This window comes from Fusarium falciforme, chromosome 3, assembly GCF_026873545.1.
Source record: "Fusarium falciforme chromosome 3, complete sequence".
NCBI lineage: Eukaryota > Fungi > Ascomycota > Sordariomycetes > Hypocreales > Nectriaceae > Fusarium > Fusarium falciforme.
In genome coordinates, this window is record NC_070546.1 from 839,780 (window position 1) to 855,117 (window position 15,338).

The 15,338-nt window shown below is 49.6% G+C and overlaps 5 protein-coding genes across 5 annotated transcripts; 1 reads left to right on the top strand and 4 right to left on the bottom strand.

The window, feature by feature from the left end:
• Positions 1-521: 521 nt before the first annotated feature.
• NCS54_00358900 (Hypothetical protein) lies at positions 522-1,251 on the bottom strand (the record flags this gene model as incomplete). The annotated part of the gene is made up of 2 exons (XM_053149152.1): positions 522-727; positions 783-1,251. The coding sequence occupies 2 exons, from the start codon at positions 1,249-1,251 to the stop codon at positions 522-524; spliced, it is 675 nt and encodes a 224-aa protein (XP_053005127.1).
• A 3,424-nt stretch (positions 1,252-4,675) lies between these two features.
• Positions 4,676-5,632, bottom strand: NCS54_00359000 (Cysteine synthase 1; the record flags this gene model as incomplete). Its single annotated transcript, XM_053149153.1, has 1 exon — positions 4,676-5,632. One exon carries the CDS (start codon positions 5,630-5,632, stop codon positions 4,676-4,678), a length of 957 nt encoding a protein of 318 aa, XP_053005128.1.
• Positions 5,633-6,312: 680 nt separating this feature from the next.
• NCS54_00359100 (MFS domain-containing protein) lies at positions 6,313-7,735 on the top strand (the record flags this gene model as incomplete). Its single annotated transcript, XM_053149154.1, has 3 exons — positions 6,313-6,371; positions 6,426-7,224; positions 7,340-7,735. 3 exons carry the CDS (start codon positions 6,313-6,315, stop codon positions 7,733-7,735), a joined length of 1,254 nt encoding a protein of 417 aa, XP_053005129.1.
• Positions 7,736-8,709: 974 nt separating this feature from the next.
• On the bottom strand, positions 8,710-10,394 carry NCS54_00359200 (Transcriptional regulatory protein moc3; the record flags this gene model as incomplete). The annotated part of the gene is made up of 5 exons (XM_053149155.1): positions 8,710-9,291; positions 9,342-9,569; positions 9,624-9,910; positions 9,966-10,295; positions 10,355-10,394. 5 exons carry the CDS (start codon positions 10,392-10,394, stop codon positions 8,710-8,712), a joined length of 1,467 nt encoding a protein of 488 aa, XP_053005130.1.
• Positions 10,395-13,546: 3,152 nt separating this feature from the next.
• NCS54_00359300 (Dicarboxylic amino acid permease) lies at positions 13,547-15,334 on the bottom strand (the record flags this gene model as incomplete). The annotated part of the gene is made up of 3 exons (XM_053149156.1): positions 13,547-13,980; positions 14,031-15,088; positions 15,147-15,334. The coding sequence occupies 3 exons, from the start codon at positions 15,332-15,334 to the stop codon at positions 13,547-13,549; spliced, it is 1,680 nt and encodes a 559-aa protein (XP_053005131.1).
• Between the last annotated feature and the right edge of the window lie 4 nt (positions 15,335-15,338).

Genomic DNA, 15,338 nt, shown 5'->3' on the forward strand with positions numbered 1-15,338 from the left:
GTTGGTCGAAACCAATGATGCAGCTTTTGGTCTCGTACTTTGCCATGCGGCGTTCCATGAAAAGTCCCTCGTTGCTATCCGATCCATCGCTTTGACGGATCAATGGCTATTCCAATTCATTGGTAGCTGGGACGTGGATGTCTTCTTGTCTATCGCTTTCGCTGGTTAGCGCTAGTTCTTCTTCAATCAACACAACATGCTCATTTCAACAATACGCAGCTCCTCCTCCTTCTTGCCTAATTGGGCCAATTTCCTTCTTCAGGTTCCACGTGAGCTTGTTGCGTACAGGGCCCAATTCAACAGGGTTATCCATTAGGTGGTCCTAGATGGTATTTGTCACGGCTTCCTATGGGCTAGTTAGAATGAAGGTGTTATCAACAGCTGGAGATCATCCTCCCCGGGGGATAGCTCCTTGAAGAATAAAACATGCAACGGACGTAGTTCAATTTAGCGAGAAAGGGCGATAACCTTTCAAGGACATTACGTTAGACTACATGCCAGCCAACGTTCAGAACTCCATTCTAGTTCCCGACATAGACAGCAACCAAAAGGCCACCTGAGTAGGGGACTGTCGACATCTTGAACCCATTGGCGGGATCCTCGAGATAAGTCACCAAGTCCTTATACCCCGTCTTGGCTGCTAGATTATTATCGACGACAACTGTGGCACCTGGTCTCATGCGAGGTTGAACCAGCTTAAGCGTAGGTAGGGCCAAGGGGGTCCAGACTATAAGATATTAATCTGCTATCCACGAGAATATTCTAGTTGAAGAAAAACTTACTATCGAGGAGAAGAAAGTCTACCTGCTCTGGTAGGTCTATCTTTAGAGTCTCTCGCAGATCTCCCTCTCGCAGCTCGATATACTTCTTGATATCGTCACCAGCAGCGCTCCAGTGCTCTCGAGCCCTAGCCGACTTTGTCGCTTCGTTCTCCGTAGCAATGACCTTTCCAGGCTGCGAGCCGGAATTCTGCGCTACAGCAAGGGCTAGGTATATAGTGCTTACGCCAAATGACGTTCCTGCCTCGACGACGAAGCGTGCCTGCATAGAACGCAGGAGTAGGTAGACAAAGGCGCACTTATCAGGGTCTAAGGCAACGAACTTATCAAGGGCCGTCGAAGCCGGGCCGTCTGTGCTCACATACGGCGGCTCGTCTAGTGCCTGCTTATGTAGGTCTCGGAGGAGGTCCAGAGTGCGGGGAGAGGCGACTATGGAAGCCAAGGTTGTCTCGATCGCGGAATAATCGGGCATTTTGGCGTTGTGACTGTATATTGACGGAAATCAGATGGAACTGGATTGCAGACCATCAGCATAGTTGATGGTTCAAACGTTGCTTTTTATACCTACTCAAGCCAACCCCCGTGTTGGTTAAGTTGAATGATGGAAATGCCGAAGCCCGTGCCGACACGCATGAGTCAAAGTGGAGCCTCCCGCTGGAGGGAAGGAGAATGCGATCAGTGTCCTGCGGCCCATTCACATCCCGGTAATCCGTCGAGAAGCATAGTGTCATTGCATGCACTATTAGTCATCGCACACAAGGATGCATATTCTGAGCAGCTCGTCGACTCACCTTCTATAACGTAATTGTCTGGCTTTATGAAGCCTCATGCGAACCAAGGGACTCTAACTTGGCAATCAACCAGATACCAGCTGTTACGGCTTGGTTATCCGAACAGCGCCGTAAGCTCCTATAAGCAGCTAAAGCACCTACTGTAATTGCTACAATAGTGATAATTGTCAGAAAGAACGTGTGGCACCAAGATGACTACAACTGTGTTGTTGTTCTTGTTGAGTTCGATCTGACTATCTGAGGTCATCGCCACTCATGATGTACGCAGCTCCCCCTCCTTCTTGCCTAATTGGGCTAATTTCCTTCTTCGGGTTCCACGTGAGCTTGTTGCGTACAGGGCAGATACTCAACGAGAACACAAACATAACACGAATACACTAACTTAACCAATGGACCGAATACACGTACTGTCTGGTAGGATTCCCTTAGAGTTTTGATCTTGACTTTAGTTTTCTCCATCCTGCAGTGACAAACCCCCCGTGGCCGCTCTGAAATGGTACTAAGTAGACAGATCACGACTTGTGAATCCTTACATCCCAACCTCCTTCCCAGCCCTGCCAAACGTGTGTAACTAAACTCCTCAGCGCTTCCATCCTGTTTCCAGTTCCCATAAATGTTAATAAGTCGCTTTCATAGCCAGAAACATTCTCGTAATACAGGCCCTGTACCATCATTTCGATCTCACCCATGTTCTGAACCACCCGGCTCTCAAGACTTTCCCCTCTTTCGAACTCCTCCCACAGTTTCATTGCCCAAGAACCAGGTAGATAACCTAAAATAAGTTCCGTAGTGACGCATTCGTGTAGATAATCTTCTGGTTTGCACGCATCGTCTGTAGGGACGGCGTCACCCAACAAGCCTTTCGCCATACCATGTATACCGGCCATTGATATGCAATATGTAATGTCTACTTCCTGTTTCTCAGGGAGAGCCAGGAGAAGCGCTGCTATCATCCAGGAATGTTCAGCAACCGAGGCCAGTTCCCTATTTAGTACGTTAATATAAAACTATATAATGAAAGTCGATAGTAACTGACCCTTTACAATGACGTGTCCATACTCTCCGCTTCCTGTTTAGGAGCTGGCTAGCAATGAAGGCGAAAGTGGCGAAGTTAGACCTGATATATAGTGCGCTTCGTAAGTCGGGATTGGATTCCAAGTCGATGCCACCGGGCCACGTTCCGTTCCATCGCCTAGAGTTATCCACAGGCTGAGTTCTGTTATTGCCCCTAGATTGAAGCCACCCTTGAAGGATCTCGTCAGTATCGCACTTCAGGATCGCCACATTTTCAACAATATCTGATAAGTCCGGTAGACCCTCCACATGGTTACCGGCTTCATCAAAACGCAGCATGATTAAGAGCAGCGTGATCTTCTCAACCTCTGCAAGAATTTTACTTTCCTTGCTTTCTTTCTTGTTAAATTCCTCCCATAACTCCTTTGCAAGGGGGTGTAGTGGCTGGTTTAGAGACGTCTTCGAGATTCCATACACTACAGCCATGGCCGCGCAGCGCCTGGTGTCTACTCCTAGCCTTGTAGGGAGAGCGAGACACAGCACGCTCATAAGCCAGGAATACTGGGCAATCGAACAATAGTTTCTATAATTATATAAGGCGGAGTTAAAACAAGACGGAGCGGTGTGCCGTACTGTATACAATAGTTCTCGTGTCCTGTCCACTTTGTAACTTTGGCGCGGGTTATGCCAAACGCGAAGGCGAGGAAAGAACCCGTGAGAGGCGGCGTTAACAGATCGTTACTTGTTGGAATCTCGCCTGATGGTTCGGTTATCAGGGGTGCCGCCGCAGTAAGTGCATATTGGTTTCTGGCACACGTACGGGTTTCCATTGTCTTGGTTTTTGAAGTATAGAGGGAGTTGGGTTGATCGGTGAAGTTCGATGACAGCTGGGACAAATGTATTCAGGGACGATGAGCAGTTTAGGAACGCTAACTCCGGCAACTTCTCGACGCAGCGGCAAAGATATTTCTTTGCCACATGCGCGTTTGGCTTGCCGAAGTGCGGTGTTCTTATGGCAGCTGTGCATCGGGAGAGTTATATGCCCCAGGGATTCGATTGGCTCATGTGCTCTCCGATCGCAATTTGTTGCCAGTTTTTCTGTCTGCAGTATGGCGCTAGAAGCAAGTGTCCCTCCCGCCTAGCCCTTGTGACCTGTTAAGGCTGCTGAGGTGAGTTTGCCGATTAAAGTGGGATCTCGCCCTTGCATGGTCAAGTTTGTGCTATCCACACCCCCGAGCAATGGGCAGGACTGCTCGTCAGCCCAACGTGGCCTTGAGCATGGGACCATACAGCGGAAATGTCTAGCGATAAGACAGATTTTCAGACCCTGACCACGGAGCCCAGGCCTGGAACCTCTCTGGAAAGCAGTTGCCAAACTAGATTTGGGGAGAACTCCTCCCTACATAACCATCTCGTGATATCATAATCGTCCAAGGAAGACGTTATATGACCTCACTTCTTTCCGTCAAATGATGCCAAGAGTTTACCAGGCCGGCACAATGGGTAAGCCTGAAATTATTCCAAATTTGGAACTCTTGGCGAAATCTTCCTTTACATTAGGCTGAAAGATGAGGATTACCAAATAGTGGGGGGATCACGGTCGAGCCTAATGATTGGCATCCACTTCGCAAACTATTGCCTTTTAAATCTGCCTTACTTGCTTGTCTCACTAATTTAGGTTAGTTATTCCCGAGCCTGCTGCGCCCAAATCCAACAAAGTCCAATCGGCTTTTCATAGAATGGGTAACTCATCGTCCGATGGAGTGAAATGCGACCTCGGAAATTTCAGGCAGCCCACCTCCTAAGACGCCGTTGACCAGGTATTTTCGAGTGACGATGTTGGGAAAACCTTGTACAAAAATTAGTGCTGGGTGCGCCTCTCCCTTGATAACTTTAGGCAGCGAGACGTGTTAACTCGCCTTCAGTAAACGCACATAAGGAAGCGAAAGATAGCGTAGTATCTTTAGAAAAGCAAACAAAATTAGGGAATAGGGTCTGAGAAAACAGACAGCCACCTGTCCATGTTTAGTTATTTGGGGAATTTCATCCGGGTTCACTATAGCTGCTTAATTTTCGGTGAAGACACCACGGCTACTCTCGGTCTTCTGAGAAAAGGGACCCCGTCAGATATTTTAACCCAGTGTCGCAAGCAACCGTCACCACCTTCTTCCCAGGGCCCAGCTCTTTGGCCAACTCAATAGCAGCAGCAATATTCAGACCCGACGACGTACCAACCAGCAGCCCCTCTTCCTTGGCTAGACGGCGGCACATGTCGCGGGCGTCCTCCTCGTGGACGGTCCGGGCTTCGTCGTATAATTCTCGGTCAATATGGGCCGAGATAAAACCCGGTGCAGTGCCATCGACGCCATGCGAGCCACTCCGGCCTTTTGCCAGCAGGGCCGCGGAATCGGGCTCGAGCAAGACAACGCGGACTCTTGGGTCATGAGTCTTGATGACGCTAGACACGCCCATCGCCATGCCCGCTGTGCCAAAAGCACCGCAAAAGACATCAAAACTGTCGGGGAACTGCCGGACTAGTTCGTGGCCGATTTGGGTGTACCCGACGAGCGCATCCCGATTGGCAAATTGGTCGGTGTAGAAATACTCGTCGCGCGATCCAAGGTCGGCAGCCCTCTTGTTCATGGACGCCATCAGATCCGACGTTGTTTTCCCCGAGGGGCTATGCGTGATGTCGAGCTTTCCGCCAAACGCAGCCATCGTACGCAGCTTCTCGGGCGCAATCGCATCGGCCGCCAGCGCCAGAAACGCATACCCCTTGAGGGCGCAGATGAAGGCCAGGGATGCGCCGGTGCTGCCACCTGTGGCTTCAACGACTGTCATGCCGGGTTTCAGGTCTCCGCGGTGCTCCGCTTGCTCGATCATGGATTTTGCCATGCGGTCTTTGTAGGAGCCTGTCGGGTTGAGAAACTCGAGTTTGACGAAAACATCAGCGGCGTCCTGAGGGACTACGCGCTTGAGTTGGACAACTGGCGTGTTTCCGATGATATCCAGGGCAGAGGAAGCAAGGGGCGGAGGGTTTAACGTCATCTTGAAGAATAATATCGAGGTGAGTCTATGGTAATGGGGCCTGGAAGAGGAGATGAGTGTAGAAGAAAGCGCCCTTGAAAGCTACTTAATAGAGTACGAAACGGAATGTTCACAGCGTGCGGCCGAGAATACGGATAAGCCGAAGCGCGGAAGCCGCAGCAAAATTCTCAGCGCTAGGCCCAGGTGCGGGAAGAATCCACCACGGCTTTCAACCGCATGGTAGTGGCTGTCGTATTACGTAGAATTTTCTCTCAATTGGTACAGCGAATAATCTTGTCATTAGGGAGCCAAAGAAAGAGGGCGTACTCTTGCATCCAAGTTAGGCTAGGCCGGATCAGACACTAATTGGCTCACGTTAACTTGGAAACCAATCGGCTGACTGAACTTCAAGACAGGCGGGACCTGATCGCAAACTCCTGCCAAAGCATGTCCTGGCATTAGGTAACTGTGGGGGGCGTCAAGGCGAGGTGGACCACCCGACCCCAGGCGTGGAAGCTGACGGGTTGCATAGCCAACAGCTTGGTTTTGCTGCCATGGCCCTATTGAACCAGCCTTCCGTCAACCCGGACCAAGCCATGGCAGCCGAATTCTTCTATTAAATACAACACCAGTAATCCCTCAATGCGATTCAACAGCATCTTCAATAGCACGCTCTTGCAGGCAGACAACAGAGCGCCAGCATGACCGCCACAGACCCAGGATTGGATGTCGACGCCAATCAGCTGCAGTACTCGAAGTGGTAGGCTATATGTATTTTCTGACAGTCATCGCCATGTGCTGACCTCGATATCAGGAGATACGCATCAGTCGTGTTCGCCTCGTTCCTTATCAACTTCACAGCATGTGGTGTTCTCTTTGGCTTCGGCGTCTACCAAGAGCACTACGAAACCATGGTCCCCACGCCAGGCACTCCCTTTACCGGGGCCTCCTCGGCTACCATTGATCTTATAGGGACTCTGTCGGCCTCGCTGATGACGATAGTGGCCCCCTTTGTTATGGCATGGACCAAATACTTCGGCCCTCGACCTGTTGTTTGTGCCGGCGGGGTGCTATTTGGTATCGCGTCCGTCCTGGCAAGTTTTGGCAAAGCCCTTTGGCACTTTCAGCTTACGCAGGGGCTTTTGATGGGGCTTGCGACGGGTTTCTCGTTCGTACCGTCCATGACAGTTTCCCCAACTTGGTTCGATAAGCACCGAGGTTTGGCGATGGGCATAGTATCCGCGGGGACGGGCATTGGCGGCCTCGTTTGGGCGCCTGTAATTTCGGCCTGCATTACTGTCATGGGCTTCCGCAACACGTTGCGGCTAACCGGGTGTGTCGCTGCTGCACTCATCTGCCTCTCGGGGTCTCTCCTCGACTGGGAGGTATCCATGGCGAAGCACCTCTCGGCGCAGAATGAGACCCTCTCCCCCACGACCGCCCTCTTCAGGATTCCGCTTCCCAGCTGGGGAACCGCCAAACAGCGGCTTTTTATCGCGCAAGCTGCTAGTACGCTGTTTCAAAGCGCCGCCTATTATACCCCTGTTTTCTTCACCGTCGTGTACGCCAAGACCTTGGGGTACGACGAGACGGATGGTGCGAACCTGACGGCCGTGAGCAATGCATGCAATGCCATTGGTAAAATTGCCGTGGGATTTATCGCAGACAGGCTGGGCAGGCTCAATTCGTTCTTCCTAACAACTTGGCTCAGTGCCTTTGTTTGTTTAGGCCTCTGGGTTTCCCAGCACGTTGATCGGGGCCAACGACGAGGCAGTGGCCAGGAATCTCTTCATCAGCTTTACCGTCCTGTACGGATTGTTCGCGAGCGCGTTCATCAGCCTGTTTCCGGCGGCCCTTATCGAGCTATTCGGTGTGACGGAACTTCCACGGATTGCAGGCGTTATGTATATGTTGCAGGGATTGGCCGCCCTTGTGGGCACGCCCGTCGCTGGTGTGCTTATTCCGGGACACGGGGTATCTAGAGATCCTGGCAGCTACACCGCCATGGCAGCGCTGGTCGGCACCTTGATGGCTTCGGCTGCTGTCGCAGTTACTGGAGTGAGGCTTGGGGCCATGAAAGGGGACAGTGGGCGGGCTTGGAGGTGGGAGTGGAGGCTCCAATAAATAGCCTACGTATTTTAGAGTCAGGCAAAATCGCACCCCCAGATTCAACATCAGCAATTTAGGTTCTGTATTTTAAAAAGGCTTGGCTTTACTCGTTGTCGCAGTTGAATATGCCGTGAGTAGAGGTTCCCTGAGCTCTGGACTAACAAAACAACACGGACTGTGGGAGAGAACGATACTATTTTTTGGGAGCAGCTGAACAGAAGGGAACATCGTTTGCTGCGAGTCAGGAACACACACCCCGTCAAGCGACTAGGTAGTGGTGCGCTCAACTGGTGATGGGAGTAACGCGGCTATCGACAGCTGTTAGCGAAGCGATACCACCCAGGTGGCCTCACCGATAGCATCATTTGAATGGACATGGTTCTGGGTCACGGGCTAGAGGTCACCGCCGTTGGAGATGTTGGCACTGCCATTGGGTTGGGCGGCATGGTCAGTAAGGAACCTCTCCGAAATAACCCACATGGACTTCGATCTTGGTTTCTCGGTTAGTGAACCCGAAATTTCTCGGTCGACTAACCCGAGGGAGTATCCTGTCTTTGGCGACTCAGCTGATCAAGGCCATGGGTAACCAAAGTACCGACTGGGCAGAAACCTGGGCTGGCCTACTCGGACTTGTCGCCGGGAGGGCGTCAAATGCGACCCGAAAAGGCGCCCTCTTGTTACAAGCCGGGTTGATTGACGGATTACTGGCCATGTGCACCATTACCAGAAACAACTCTCTCAGACGGGAAGAACAGCCGTACTACCATGCCAAGCATCAAGGTGATAGTACCGTCCCGCGGATGTCTTTGAGTGACGTGACATGGCCAAGAGAAAGACTGCGGATGGGGAGTTTGAAAATCGCCAACCAGCTCTGAGAAGCTAAACTCAGTCCTTGTCTATCGTAAGCGGTCCAAACTTTGCGAGCATGAATCCAAAAATAGAGAACAGTTTCCTGCTGGTAGTAAAATTTCTATAGGTCTCAGCCACCTCTATGCAAACCAGGGAACCCTGTCATCCCTGTCGATGAGATGCCAATACATGAGCCGACTCCCAGGGCCCTGAAGGTCTTTCTGCTTCCAGAACATTTCGATAATGCGTCTCGCGACATGAATATTTCCGATATTCCGTGCCTTTTCCATATCATCTAGTACGCGGAGAATGATGATTCGTTGCTCATCCGTCTGCGACTCACAGGCAACGATGAAAAGAGGCCAAGGGCTTGACACAACGGGCAGCATGTCGAGAACCTTGTGCGCCTGGTCAAGGTAAGCGTTCCTCGCGGTGTCGTCCCCATCCGCAGGACAGACACGCAGAAGGTAGAGCAGTGCTGCTAGTCGGTATAACTCTGCCTTGGCCAAGGTGCGGGCGCGTTCAATCGGTGTGGTAGAATGCTCCTCCTCGGGATCAAGAAATTGGAGTAGGTTGTTCAGTCTCAGTTCCAGCATATGCCGGCATTTGGTCAGCTCCAGCAACGGCGACGAGCTATCTTTATAGCCTGATGATAACCTCATCCGGTTGATTTTGCTGAGGACCTCAAAGACCTCGATGGAGCAGCCCAAGTATCCGATGACCTTTGACACAACATTAGCAATCGATAGTCAAAGGGAAATCAAGGGCATACCCAGGATCTGTCGGGCCCTGGCAATTGCCATAGCCACAGCGAATCCACAGCGCTGCTACCAGGGCTCTCTTGGGTAGGTCGAGTAAAGTCTTTTAGTACTTGATAGTACAAAAACCAATACGGGAGAAAGACGGACGAGAGCGACGCCTGAGTCGAGTTGAAGCTGTCGAGCATCCTCTTGGCTCCGTCCAGGTGAATATGCCAGCTAGGTTCCTTCTCGTCGAATACCTGCACAGAATCAGATAATGCATCGTCGCCCCGGCTATTATGAGGAATACAAACACTATACATGGACAGCATCATACAAGCAGCTAACTGAGTTTCTGTAGCTTCAGGCAGTGCGAGGGAAGTGGCAGGGCTTAGTGATTTAGAGAGATGCCAGACTGCCTTTGACTTGTAAAGCAAGGCGGCTTCAGAGCCGAACAAGTGGAATGTCGAGATTGCTAGTATTGCATTGCATAGCGCCGTTGCGGACAGTGACTTGTTTGATAGCGCTCGCGGGAGAATTTCCGTGGTGAAGCTATTCCGGGCTCGGGTAGTCGAGACCATTGGAGATATGATGCTTTCGTCTTGATCATCAGATGTGAGCTATCGAGAGAGTGATTCTGGAGCCAAGATGCTTACAGTATCGAAGGAACATTCCATCTTGGCCAGATAGTGGCGTGTGACTTGAAAGGCTACAACGCGGCCTGCCAAGTGGTAAGGAGCGGGCACCGGGACCAAGTTGTGCCAGGGCAAAGTCCTCATATGTTGTGTTGAGGAAGTGACTGCCGCACGGTCGCCTTGGAATGGAATGACCTGGTGATAGCACATGGGCAATGCTACCGCGGCCCTTCCGTCTCCCGTCTGGACTGTCGGGCCAGGTCAGTCGGAGGCCATACCCGGAGCATGATCGGCCTGTGCGGATGCAGTTTCTGCAATTCGGCTCAGTCTTGTCGCAGCCAATCTTGCGGTCTGAGATATGTCAGAAGCGGAGACGCCGAAAAGAAGAATCATGGCGGGTAGAGACTTGCGTTTACATGTCCAGCAGCCTTGACTTGCCTTGCGTGCCATTGTTCAGCCATGATCTCGGAGACGTAGCTGACGACTGATTCCTGAGATTTGCAGACCTTGAGATTCCAGTCAGGTTCAGATTCAGGTTCAGGTTCTATTCCTACTTGGTTTTAGCCGCCATCTCCCAGCAGCCATGCCAGGTAAGCGGTGTTTAGCCAATAGCCGAAGCGCTCCGAATGTTTATCCCGTTGCACCCCACTTTGCCAACCCATTTAGCGTTTAGCCAGCTGTTGCAAGGTAGGCTTATCCTTCAACCTGTGTGTGTATTGCTTGTGATGTTCTTGAGATAATTCCCTTCATCCCTTTTGGGACCGCGACGTCGCCCTTCCTAATTGGGTCTAGTCTGCCCCCGGAGCCGGGGATCACCCAGTCGGCTATTGAAGGCACGTGACCGCCCTTAGAGCTATTTGTTATATAACCTAGCCATGTGATAAGTCTAGCTCTATAATAGTTAGATCTACGGATAGTAGCTATTAGATAAGATTAATAACTTAGACTTTAGATTACTTTTATATATTTTTTTATATTATAACTTATATTTTTTTAATAAAATAATTCTTAAGATTGGTTATTTATTTTTTACTTTTAATAATATTTTAATCTCTTATTAAAGCTAAGGGATTTATAATAATTAATAATAATTCTAGCTTAACCCTGCTTTCCAAGATATGCCTTTATGCATCTCTACCTAATCTGACTACCTACAGCCGACAACCAATGAGCTGAGTTTTCGCCGTGCGGGGTTATCGATCGACTTCAGCCTTCACTTCGCTAAGCGTTAGTTATTTTGATCTTGACATACTCCACTGAAACTACCATCGGATTGTCAAGATGCCTAAATGTGAGACGTGCTCGAGAACGTTTGTTACTCAGGAAGCGTGCAAGCAGCACATGACTGAAAAGGGCCATCAAAAACCGAGGAAGAAATGCGACCAGTGCAATAAACTGTTTCAAGATCGGAGTGCAGCAGAAGCGCACATGACAAAAGTTGGGCATTGGGCCTCCAAGATTCCTTGTCAAACTTGTGTTGTCAAGTTCCCCACGCATGAAGCAGCAAACCAGCATATGACCGCCAAGAACCATTACAAGAACTACTGTAAGCCTTGCGAGCGCAGATTCTCGAACGAAAATGATCTGAAAATGGTTGGCATTGCTCACAAACATGCTTTGAGTTGTTTCTCACGCTAACGGCTCTCGGCACAGCATTTTAATTCAAAGGCTCACCGTCGCATACAAGATTCTGACTCTACCTACAAGACTGTTGCAACTAATGTCGACAATAATATCGAAGCTCGATCTCACACCGAAGGCTTCCAAAGGAATGAAACGATGACTGCTGGCCTGAATCTCAAGCATGTTAGGCCAGGCGCAGTAGCAAACATATTTTCACCTCAACCTCACGACTATACAGTCGGGTGGATATGTGCGCTACCGACAGAGATGGCAGCAGCTCAAGGAATGCTCGACAAAATCTACCAAACCCCCCCGCAACATAGACAGGACGAGAACAACTACGTTGTTGGCCAGATTGCGCATCTGAAGATTGTCGTGGTTTGCTTGCCATCTGGGGATGTGGGTACAACGTCCGCGACCATGGTAGCAGGACACATGCGCCAAACCTTCACTGCATTGGAATGTTTTTTGTTGGTGGGTGTGGGAGGTGGTATGCCGAGCGAGAACTCTGACGTGCGCTTGGGAGATGTTGTTGTCAGCCAACGGATCATCCAGTATGATTATGGCAAAGCTATCACGGACGGTCGCTTTGTGCTGACAGGCCATTTGAACCGACCGCCGAATGTTTTACTCAACGCCGTTTCACGGCTGGCAAGCCAAGAAGCTATAGGATCTTCTGCGTTGGCGTTGTCCATCTTAGGACACTTGGCCCATTTTGAAGCCAAATATCCTGATTCGGAATACAACTGGTCATATCCAGGCGTGGAGAACGATCAATTGTTCAACAGCGATTACGATCACGAAGGAAACACTCTCACATGCGTGGATTGTGACCCAGCCCGGTTGGAATTCCGCCCACCGCGTGGAAGCGAATGGCCAAAGGTTCACTATGGGATGATAGCATCCGCCAATAGAGTGATGCGCGACGGGGCTGCTCGAGAACGACTCCGCAAGGATACAAACGCACTGTGCGTCGAGATGGAGGCGGCTGGGCTTATGAACAACTTTCCATGTTTAGTTATCCGTGGGATATGCGACTATGCTGATTCCCACAAGAACAAGGGCTGGCAACGGTACGCTGCGGCAATAGCAGCTGCGTATGCTAAGGAGTTGTTATCCATTATGCCAAAGCACACATAGTTGCCTCAAATGATGCAAGTATGATATTCGTTTCATCAGCCTCCAGCGATGTAAACTAATGCTTGATCAATATGTGCCTCCCTGGTTACTTAACTGACAAGATCCGAAGCAGCAAATCTGTGGCCACCTGTCATCAACCACAGCTCTAATATCAATCCCCTGAATGAGAAAATATCTTCTCTAAGTATTACTTAATAAAATTTAAAGCCTAATATATATTAACTAATAATATATTGCGATTAATAAGTAATTAATTAGCTATTTCTTTTATACTATATAGGTAGGGGGGAATCCTTATAAATCTAGGTTAAAAATAAACTAAATAAAAATCTATTTCTCTAGATTAAATAATTAATACGACTAATTAATAGTATTACATTAAGATTAAATGCCTTTTTATTAGCAATATCAGGTCTAATAATAGACCTTATAATAGTTATAACTCGTCAGAGGCTTAATTATAGGTTATTTTATACAGCTTAAAGGGCAAGAAGGATTCTAGCCTTAATAAAACCTTAAAATATACTAGGTAGTTAAGAATTAATTAATTAAATAGTAAGAATAGAGGTTAAGGGATTTTTATTATACTTGGTGGACTATTGTACTCGGGTAATATATATATATTATGCTTAAAGTAAAATATCTTAACCTTAATGTTATATAATTAGCTCTTTCTTTTAATAAAATAATATTTCTTAGATAATTTATATATAAATTAAGCCTTTCTTAAGTTACAAAAATTATTCTTAAACTAGTATTATATTTATATATTTTAAATTAAATATAAACTCTTATCCTAAGTAATAAACAACTCAAGGCCCAAGCCAACTAACTCTAGACTAGAAGAGCCAGTAGATCATAGTATTATAGAACTTGGCATACCTTCGAGTAGCAGCCGACTCTGTTTCCCTCCTGGCCGCCTCAACACGGCCTCTCTCCTCTTTCACAGTCTCCGTCGGAACACCAGTAACCAGATCCGCGCTGCATGCTCGAACACGCTTAGTCTTGCGGGTGTACTTGAAGCCCAAGATACAGCCCAAATACAGAGGAATACCTATATATGTGACAATGAACCCTCGGTAGTCAAACTCCAGAACAAATGAGTTAATGCCTTGCGTGAGAGCCAGGATCGCGAAAAAGGTTACTGCCACATATGATCCCATCACTCCAAATGGAGCTCGGTAGGGGATGTACGCAGAGTCGATACGCTGGGCCTTTATGGCATGGCAGAAGAAGATGTGCGTGACCAGGATAGAGACCCAGGCTAGAATGGCTGTCAAATTATTAGCGGGGTGCACGGAAAGCCGGGTGTTGCGTTCCTACCAAAGACCGACACCACATTAGAAAGGTACTGAAAAGTGGTCTGAGAGCCCGCAGATATCGACATGTAGGCGAGAGAACAGAAGAGGCCACAGAACCCAACTGAAACATACGGAACGCCGTTCTTGGTTGTGCGCGAGAGGACCTCGGGAGCTTTTCCATCGACCGAGATGCCATATAGCGTGCGGGCGGCGATGTACAGATCCGAGTTCGCCGCCGAGAAAACGAACACGACCAGACAGCCGTTAATGATGTGATCTAACCATTTGATCTTGGCCAGCTTGATAGCCACCACGAAGGGAGATGCGGCGGCACTTGTCTTGTGTGTGGTGGCAAAGGCAAGTTCGGGGCTGTTATAGGGGACCACGAGGCCAAGAAGGAAGACAGAAGTGACGTAGAAGAACAGGATGCGGTAGAAGGTCAGCTTGATAGCTTTGGGCATGGCGAGTCTGGCGTTTTGTGTCTCGCCTACAGTCACTCCCACAAGCTCGGTACCGGTGAAGGCGTAAACAGCGGTGATCATTGCACTCCACAGGCCGAGGAGACGTCCGGTCGCACCTTCAACCCTATACGCGGCGAAAGCGCCGGGGTCGCTCCAGTAGCGGAAGCCCGGACGGTCACCAGTAGGGCCACCACCAGCTGCTAGGATGAGGAGCAGCAGGATGAGACCAATCAAGATGATGACCTTTAATGCCGAGAGCCAGAACTCAAACTCGCCAAAGGCCTTGACGCCAACGCTGTTGATGATGACGATACTGACAATAGCGACGGTGATGAAGACGGCTGGACTGACACTTTCTCCGACCCAGAACTTCATTATCAGAGCAAACGCCGCGATCTGGTTCGGCACGGCGACGAGGAAGCTGAAGAAGTAGGTGTATCCTGTAGCGAACCCAAGGGCCGGATCGACGAGGCGCGACGCGTATCCGCCGAAGCCATGAGCAAGCGGCATGAACGAGATGACTTCACCCATGGCGGACATGACCAGGAAGACGGCGAAGCCGACGATGCTGTAGTCGATCAGGATGGATGCAGGACCGGCCTTGACGAGAGTGGAACCACTAAGTACGTCGTCAGTACCAAGAGAAGCCAGAATCCAGCGTTCGTGTCAAAACTTACGTTCCAACCAAGAGACCCGTCCCGAGGGCGCCTCCAAGGGCAATCATGGTGACATGGCGGGAGTGGAGATTCCTCTGCAAGCTGTGCCCAGCATCTTCCTGAGATGATGTCCCTTCACCATTCTTGACGCTCTGCCCGTCATCAAAACGGGCAGAGATGGCCTTTTCTCCATCGGCCGTGATCGACATGGTA